Below are 8,175 nucleotides of genomic sequence, written 5' to 3'. Positions count from 1 at the left end.
ATACCCTCCGTATTTGTTCGAACAAACAATAGAAATTCATTTTCTGGATCTGAGGAAGAAAAAAGAAACAGACGAGAGAAGAAAAACAGGGGGAGGAGAAGATCAGGTAAGGTGATGATTTCAGATAGATTATAATTTTTATACTAACTGTTCACTATTAAGAATCGCTGTTTCAGTGATTAAAAGCTCGAGAAAATGGTTAAGAAATAGTTGCAGGATCATGATTTCCTTGATGTTAGCTTAAAAAATTGAAATTAGAGGGAAATTCAGGTAGATACCAAGCTTAGACTTAATAGTTAGGTTAGGAAGGGGAAATAATAGTTATTTATGTTTGATTTTGTCCTGAATTTATTATACATAGATGAATACACTTCATGGACGCGTCTCTTAATTGTAAACCTACAGAGGCACAATGGCGCGATTAGGATCTCAGTCTTGTTTTCGGGGTTTGTATGTGAGGAATTCTTGGAATTGTGTAATTAAAAGTTTTTTTTCTCTTTTTTTTTCTTGAACTACATAGGAAGGGAGATTTGACTGAAGCTGTTAAAGTATATATCAATGGGTGATTATCACTTTATATACAAGGATGTTGAAGGAAGGACGACACAGTGGGACGATATACAAACAAAGTTAGGCAATTTACCTCCAAAGCCTGCTCCATTCAAACCCCCTGCTTTCACCCCAGCAGAAGATGAGAGTTCTAAACCAAAGGACAAAGCCTGGCTAGATAATAAAACTGAAAAAGACCTTGAGGATCTCGAAGATGATCCTGAACTTGATGATGACCGTTTCCTCGAAGAATACAGGTTAGCTTCATGGATATGCAAATTTCTATGACTATTAAAATTTTCTTTTCATACTACTTGCTTTTGACAAATTTACTGTTTTGTATTAAAGAAAGCAAAGACTAGAAGAGATGAGAGAAGCTGCCAAGATAGCAAAGTTTGGATCTGTAATGCCGATATCAGGTGCAGATTTTGTTCGTGAGGTCTCCCAGGCCCCATCAGACGTTTGGGTGGTAGTGTGTTTGTACAAAGAAGGGTAGCATATAGATTCTCTTTGTTACCAGTTTCGCATAGTTTCTTTTCCAGGATTTTGGTTGTTATGGTTGGTTTGTTGTTGTAATTGGGTTATCTGGTAATATCTTTTTCTTACATTTGTGTATTGGTCTTTCGGATGCTTAAATATATTCGATTACCTGCAGAATTGCAGAGTGTGGGGTACTCTTACGGTGCCTGGATGAACTAGCTACGAGATACCCAGCAACGAAATTCGTCAAAATAATATCTACAGAATGCATTCCGAACTACCCAGATCGTAATGTTCCTACTATTTTGGTTTACAATAACAGTGCTGTCAAAGGAACATATGTAGGCTCACATCAGTTTGGACGGAGGTGTACTCCTGAAGGTAAACTGACTCGACAAGCATTTGCTACCCGTGCTGTTTTATGTATCTTTGTGATAATTTTTTTTCTAAGGTCCAAGAAACTGAGTCGTGCATGTTAAAAATGAAAATCTGTTGTCTAAAGGATGGATATTTGTATGGATTTTCTTGAACAACTATGTTTTAGAACTGATTAATGTTCAGAGACCTAGAGGATCCTGACCCTATCTCTGCCATAATGAAAACACCATATCTCCATCTTTCAGAGCTGAAGTTTTTGTAATTCGGTACTTATTTTTCTACTTTATTCTTGGCCATGATATTTCAGCTGTTGCATTAATCCTCTGCCAATCCGATCCTGTACTTAATGATGGGCAGAGTTCAAGTGAGTCATCTAGAGATGCAGTCCTCGATCAAGTCCGCAGAAACTTTATTGAGAAGGTCGTAACAGAGCGTGAAGATGCAGATGATGGATACAATAGTGATTAGAATGTGAAAACTGCTTTCCGTTCAGAGAAAAAGAGAGAGAGAAGAGATGTTGGTGTGCAATATTAGATTGGTCATGTTCTGTTTGAATTTTAGTTGTCTTTTTTTGTGTTTAACATGTAATTGTCCACTTTAAAGTGTATCAAAATTTTCATGTAAGGTTTCCTTTCTGATGCTTCCCAGCTAAATTTCACTAGTTTGGAACTTTGTGAAATTCTCATTGCAGGGATCCAGCCGTTTGTCAATCGACGTTTGAAGATGGAGGTGATTTTATCTATTGATCGTCTCATGTATGAATGCATGATCCGAGGTGGATAATTGTTGGTAGGATGGTCAAGGACTAGATTAGGAAATCTAGTTGGTTTGGGAAACCAATTACTAGTGTCTTAAGTATAGCAAATTAAGAGGTTTGTCTCTTAGAGTTAAGTTAGGAAACCCTGTACTTCTAGGAAAGTAATCCTTATTAAGGAATGGGTCGAGCCCTATTGATATGTATAAATAGCCATTGAGAGAACTAGAGAAAACACACCAGAACTAAGTAAAAAGTTTTGGTCTTCTCTGCTTAGACTTTGTATATTCCAACCTATACGGTGATATATAAAATTGCTTATTCCTTCCCGACGATTCAACCTCGTTAAATACTTGTTCTTCTTGTGTGTATGATCGTGTTCTTGGCGATATTGAGATACCTCGTAGTAGTGCAAACCTAATGCTTCCGCAGATTTTGGCTCAACAATAACATATTAGGTCTCCCCACAATCTGTCTATATATATATATGCTCATACCCCAACAATAGGGTTCATCATCACCAACTAGCTAGGTACGAGAAAATAAGAAACACATATCAAGCAAATAATAACGTTTGATCAAAGGCCTTATACTGTTTTTCTCAAATATTATTTCAATGGAAGATCTTCACGAGGATATATCAAAAAAAATTCTCTCACACATTCCTCGAGAGTCGGTCTTAAACTGCAAACTTGTTTCCAAAACTTGGAACACTCTCCTCTCCAATAGAAAGCTGGAAGTTGGTATTCTTTTCTGTGTTGCTTCAAATCGGGAAAGAAACATTCAACTTCACAAGGGATATTATGATGAAATCATTACGCTAACTGATGACGATCATGAAAATTTTACGTATAGAACCATCGAGAAAATCAAGCATCCCGTCATCAATAAGAGAAAAGTCATAGATATCATGGTTGGTTCTTGCAATGGTTTGGTTTGCTTCTTAGTACCCCATCATCGTGTGGAAGATCCTGTCTACATCTGCAATCCAATCTCTGGTGAATACGTTAACCTTCCGAGAATAAACAGCAAGAAAGGCCTCATAGTAAGCGGATTCGGTTACAATTGCTCAGCAAACAACTACAAGGTTATCAGAATTCACTATCCCAAGAAGTTGAGTTATGCCTACCCTCCAAGCCCAGGACAGGTGCAGATATATTCCCTGGGAGGTGGTGACAGCTGCGGATGGAGAAATCTTGGAGACATCAACTATTCGTTGGCTTTCAATGGCACCCTTCTGAATGGATCCCTTTATTGGTTGGAATGGATGGACCAGAAGATTGTTGCTTTTGATTTGGCAAATGAAAATTTTCAATTGCTACCAACTGCACCACCATGTTTCGTACGTGTTAAGTACGGTTATTTTCGTCTCGCGGTGTTGGGTGGGCATTTGTGTTTTGTTCATCATAAGTGGGAGGAGGGTGTGGACATATGGTCCTTCAAAAATAGGCAGACAGATAATTCTTCTGGTGATCGGGAGCATGAATCTTGGAGCTGGAGTTTGGAGTTCAGCGTACCATTCCCATACCTAGTTACCGAACACGATTTCTATACACCGTTTTCCCTCACAACGAATAATCAAATTCTGCTTTGGTTCAATCACAAGACTCTTTGCTGTTACGACCCGAAAAACAAGATATTTAGCAAAATTTTGGTTGGGAATTCTGGATTGGATTATCTTCGAGGAATTCCACACGTTAATAGCTCTGTTTCATTGAAAGCTCTTGGGGTAAATTCTAAGATAAGAAAATGATGTGCGACACTCGAGCACAAGCAAGATTCAGCAGGATTACGTCGTTCCGTATATATTACGAGAATTGATTCTTTATGTTGATGTAGCTATTTTTGGTCAGTTTTGTTCCTAGTATGCAATATGGTCAAAATATTAATGAACTTGTTCACTCTTTTACACTTAACAAAATTGGTTAAAAAGATCAAAATCAACAATTTCTTTAAAAAGGATAACCTAAAATTCATCCTTTCTTTATTTACTTCTTTTTATATTTTTCAAACAGATCGTGCAGTGATGAAAGGAATGGAGGTAAGTCATTACAGATCACAAAATTGATCAACGGTACAAACTCTCAGACCTGAGGTTCTCTGCGATCTCAGTTTCCCATCTGTCCCCATTTTCAAGTAGTTTCTCCTTGTCGTACAATAGTTCCTTCACAAATGTTCAAGGCCATATTAAAGTCATTATTTCACTGCAGAAGACAGTTTAAGCGCTAGATAAAGTAATGAAATCCATTAACTGACCTCATGAGTTTCTGTAGCAAATTCAAAGTTGGGTCCCTCAACAATAGCATCCACCGGGCATGCCTCTTGACAGAATCCACAGTAGATGCACTTAGTCATGTCAATGTCATACCTGTAAACCAGGAGATTTTAGATTTGTGCGACTTTACATCTTGCATGTGCATGTGTGTTGTGAGTGAGACGGAGAGTCAGAGATATTGTGTGTTTGTGTGTGGGAGATATAGTGTGGGGAGATATAGTGTGGGGAGATATAGTGAGAGAGAGAGATATACAAAGAGAGACAGAGTTACCTAGTGGTTCTACGGCTGCCATCTTCTCGTTCCTCTGCCTCAATTGTAATTGCTTGTGCTGGACATATCTGGGAGAAAAAAGAAAAAAAACCAACAGATACCAAGATTAACATAAAGCAATAATATATCAAGGCCTGAAAAGACAAATTGTAATCTAGCCCGAACAGGAGCTGCCTTCTAGCTCTGATGTTGGGGTTTTCCTTCTATTGATCATAATAAGAATTAGTTTAGAAGTATCAGAACACTCACAGCTTCACATAGTTTACATGCGATGCAACGCTCCTCACCAGTTGGATAACGTCTGAGGGCATGCTCTCCACGAAACCGAGGGCTCAAAGGGCCTTTCTCAAAAGGATAATTGATCTGTGGAAGGCAGGAAGCTTCAATGAGAATGAACATCAAATATTCAAATTCCGGGGATAAAGTTGTACATATATAAGATGAGACTTACGGTCACTTTTCTCTCAAAGAAATACTTGAGGGTCAGCATCAGTCCGCGCACCATTTCGGTCAAAAATAAGGTATTGACACTTCTCTCGAAAACTGCAAATAACTATCCTTAGAAGCTAACCCATGTACCAAGAACATGTTTAAAACTGTTACAATAATTGATAGTTCAAATGAACAAGTAAAAGACATTACTAGAACTCCAATCCTTTGATATCTCCTTTGCAAGTTGCTCCCTTTCTTCGTCATCTGCAGGTAGAAAACAAGAAGCAAACTAGAATCAACCTCCCTAAAGTAAATATGTCAATACGTAACACCTGCTCCAGCATCAAAAGGGTGAAAAAAGTTCACTCAACTTGAACCTAGGAAGATTAGCAATTAGATGGCCTAGTAGTAGATGAACAGTGAGTCACATCAGGTTCCCTTTTAGTTGACGAAAATGAAAAGCATCAACGTGAAGTTTGGGGCACCCGAGTCCTGACCTAAGTTCCCTCTGGAAGGGGACGTCTCTGAACTCACTGGTTTAAGTTTTTCAAGTTGGATCTGTCTGTAACAAGTCCTTTCTAAGCCGAACCATTCATAAATTTCACTCTTTTGAAGTTTTTCTTCACGGCTGTGACCTTCCATTACAATATAACGTATAACCTAATAACCACGTACTAAACTAATTTGATATGAATCTTTTCAAATCAAAAAAGAATGTTTATTCAAATCATAGGGGTGGTGACCATTCATGCTTGGCTGTGAATGAATGTGCAGATACAGGGATGGATGGTGAGCCATTCATGCTTGGCACTCAAAAAAATGGATCGAAAATGAAGACTCTGCACTTGCAGGAAGAAGACTTGAGAATATTAACTCCTGCATTTTAAATATTGATTCCCCTTCAATCTTGAAACACAGTATCCTTAATTCATAGTACTCAATCTACAAAACTGGTATAGGATTCTATCATTCTGATAAACATGTTACCACTCTGTGTTTGAATTCAATCACAAATTTTTCCAAATATATAAAAGTTTAGAGTTCAATTCAGGTTCAAGCATGCCAAGTGACAACCGCTTTCGTTTTTATCCTACTTAGCTAGACGCTGAATGCAAATAGCCTACCTAGCTTCTTAGCAAAAGACCATGTAAATGAAGCATATCATGGAATGGACTCTCTGTCCTCTACTAATAATTCTCCTATATTATGTGAAACAGGACTTCAAACGGTGTATGACCCCAGGTTCAACCCCGACCATCTTTAGGGAAACTCTGGTAGCTATAGCTTCTGATTCATGTGTCTTATGGATAACCACCAACAAAAAAAGGGTGTGATGATCAATATGAATGCAGTATACAAGTGATCACTGGCTAATAACCCAGCAGAATGCTAATTCTTCCAGTAAAACTAACATGAGCATTATTTAAGGAACAATCTCAGACATTCAAGGTTCAACTAAACTAAGTACATTGTTCTATCAAGACTAACATAAGCCTTATTTCACTCAGTATACACGGCCTCAGCACAAAAGACGTTTCAGTGTACTTCTCAAAAACAAAAAAGAATTCAGTTTACCATCAAAATTTTGTCGCTATAGTAAAATGAATTGATTATACTACTAACCTTTTTTGGTAGAAAAGGGGTGTGATGTAAATCTCATTCCATAATGATGTGAGCCCTGCAGAGCTGGTCCTGCAACAGCCTACAATAAAATCAACAGAAATATGAATATCCAGCCCAAACAAATTCTCAAATTGGGAATTTAGGGATACATATTTCTCAAACACACCAATTTATGGTCTGAATTTTTTTACACTGTCTGCATATTCTAGACTTAAAAAATCAAAAACTGACCTATATAAACCCACGACAACATCAAGTTACAAACGAAACAAATCAGATTTCAGAAAACAAAATGAACATTGTCAATAGATCAGAAGAGGTTCTAGATGAAAGCTCATAACCCTTTACATTTCAATCCATGAACATCATAGGGTTTCTTTGGATGTACTTATACACAGTGAAATGATACGAAATTTGATTTAACTGATTAATTTTTAGGGTTTACTTTTTTTGTTTTAAAATTCAAAAGAATGAGATGCATAAGATCTTACCAGTTGACGTGCTCGAAGAGCGAGCATAGACTTTCGAGCTAGGATTCCAGCCATGGAATTTTGATGATGAAGAGGAGACAAAGACAGAGGTAGGGAGTGTCTCTGCGTGTGTTTACTGATTTTCCATTCTTCTCCCAATAAATGGAACCTGCTCTGGTGGTGGTTCATCAAATATTTTGATGTTCCACTTCTCCTGCATCCGTCTCATCAGTGTAGCCGTTAGATTTAGTGTATCATCTTGGAGTGGGTCCACAGAGTATTGGGTGTTTAGAGCTAACTCAAGATCTGAATTGGATTCGGAGTCTGACTCGATACGAGTCAGATGTCAAACATTTTCTTTTGCGACTCTTCAAGTGCTGCTTCGGCTCGTACATTTGACTCCGAGCTATATTAGGCGCACGTCTTTTTTTTTTATAGAAAAAGTAATTTTATTAACCTTTTTTTTTAAGGTAAAGTAGATTACTGTAGGAAAAGCTAATCTGCAGGTTCAGTCTCATTTGGAACAAACTCATTGAAGGTAGTCCTTCCGATAGCTGAATCCGTATGATAAACATCCACTGAAAAAGATACAGAAGTTATACTAATATTACAGAGTTCTAAAGCTTTGACAGTGTCATAAGTTATTGTTGGAATTAAAAACAGTGGTGCTTCATAAAAACTTAAAGTAGTAATAGCTTCTTTTCTTCCTTTCTTAGCCAAAAGATCCGCTGCCTTGTTCCCTCTTCTGTTAACCAGCTGAAAACCTCCAAAGGAAACCAGTTGAGTTTCCTTCTGTTTAACTTCTTCTAAGATAGCTTTACTTTGCCAACCGATAGTTCTGTCTTTTCCTAATAAATAGTTAATTGTTGCTTTGTTATCTCTCTCAATGACCAGATTTTGCAATTCTTCTGTAATGGCCCATTTTGTTGTGTGCAGTAAAGCT

The 8,175-nt window shown here is 37.6% G+C and overlaps 3 protein-coding genes across 4 annotated transcripts; 2 read left to right on the top strand and 1 right to left on the bottom strand.

Moving 5' to 3' along the window:
- On the top strand, positions 1–2,065 carry LOC113288640 (phosducin-like protein 3). Of its 2 annotated transcripts, none has more exons than XM_026537731.1 (5): positions 1–106; positions 521–806; positions 898–1,041; positions 1,205–1,410; positions 1,715–2,065. In XM_026537731.1, the coding sequence occupies exons 2-5, from the start codon at positions 559–561 to the stop codon at positions 1,873–1,875; spliced, it is 759 nt and encodes a 252-aa protein (XP_026393516.1). In that variant the 5' UTR covers positions 1–106; positions 521–558; the 3' UTR covers positions 1,876–2,065. The 2 variants fall into 2 exon arrangements, with proteins under 2 accessions (XP_026393516.1, XP_026393517.1); XM_026537732.1 differs by having other exon boundaries at positions 52–111.
- Positions 2,066–2,776: 711 nt separating this feature from the next.
- On the top strand, positions 2,777–3,914 carry LOC113291214 (F-box protein At3g07870-like). The gene has a single exon (XM_026540774.1). It carries the CDS (start codon positions 2,778–2,780, stop codon positions 3,912–3,914), a length of 1,137 nt encoding a protein of 378 aa, XP_026396559.1. The 5' UTR covers position 2,777.
- Positions 3,915–4,086: 172 nt separating this feature from the next.
- On the bottom strand, positions 4,087–7,406 carry LOC113288639 (NADH dehydrogenase [ubiquinone] iron-sulfur protein 8, mitochondrial). Its single transcript, XM_026537730.1, has 8 exons — positions 7,254–7,406; positions 6,763–6,841; positions 5,350–5,403; positions 5,159–5,250; positions 4,957–5,070; positions 4,708–4,775; positions 4,418–4,529; positions 4,087–4,325 (listed from the first exon to the last, which is right to left on the bottom strand). Exons 1-8 carry the CDS (start codon positions 7,305–7,307, stop codon positions 4,230–4,232), a joined length of 669 nt encoding a protein of 222 aa, XP_026393515.1. The 5' UTR covers positions 7,308–7,406; the 3' UTR covers positions 4,087–4,229.
- Between the last annotated feature and the right edge of the window lie 769 nt (positions 7,407–8,175).

The sequence above is a fragment of the Papaver somniferum genome, chromosome 6 (genome assembly GCF_003573695.1).
Source record: "Papaver somniferum cultivar HN1 chromosome 6, ASM357369v1, whole genome shotgun sequence".
NCBI classification, from domain to species: Eukaryota; Viridiplantae; Streptophyta; class Magnoliopsida; order Ranunculales; family Papaveraceae; genus Papaver; species Papaver somniferum.
This window is presented reverse-complemented; position numbering and strand designations above follow the sequence as displayed.

Bases quoted from the DNA above. Each gene is read 5' to 3' on its own strand.
- LOC113291214 (XM_026540774.1), top strand. From the start codon at position 2,778: ATGGAAGATCTTCACGAGGATATATCAAAAAAAATTCTCTCACACATT.
- LOC113288640 (XM_026537731.1), top strand. From the start codon at position 559: ATGGGTGATTATCACTTTATATACAAGGATGTTGAAGGAAGGACGACA. The intron at 1,042-1,204 runs GTAGCATATAGA...GATTACCTGCAG, and splicing joins GTGTGTTTGTACAAAGAAGG to AATTGCAGAGTGTGGGGTAC. The intron at 1,411-1,714 runs GTAAACTGACTC...ATGATATTTCAG, and splicing joins ACGGAGGTGTACTCCTGAAG to CTGTTGCATTAATCCTCTGC.
- LOC113288639 (XM_026537730.1), bottom strand. From the start codon at position 7,307: ATGGCTGGAATCCTAGCTCGAAAGTCTATGCTCGCTCTTCGAGCACGT. The intron at 5,251-5,349 runs GTAATGTCTTTT...AGTTATTTGCAG, and splicing joins ATCAAAGGATTGGAGTTCTA to TTTTCGAGAGAAGTGTCAAT. The intron at 5,071-5,158 runs GTAAGTCTCATC...TGCCTTCCACAG, and splicing joins TCTTTGAGAGAAAAGTGACC to ATCAATTATCCTTTTGAGAA.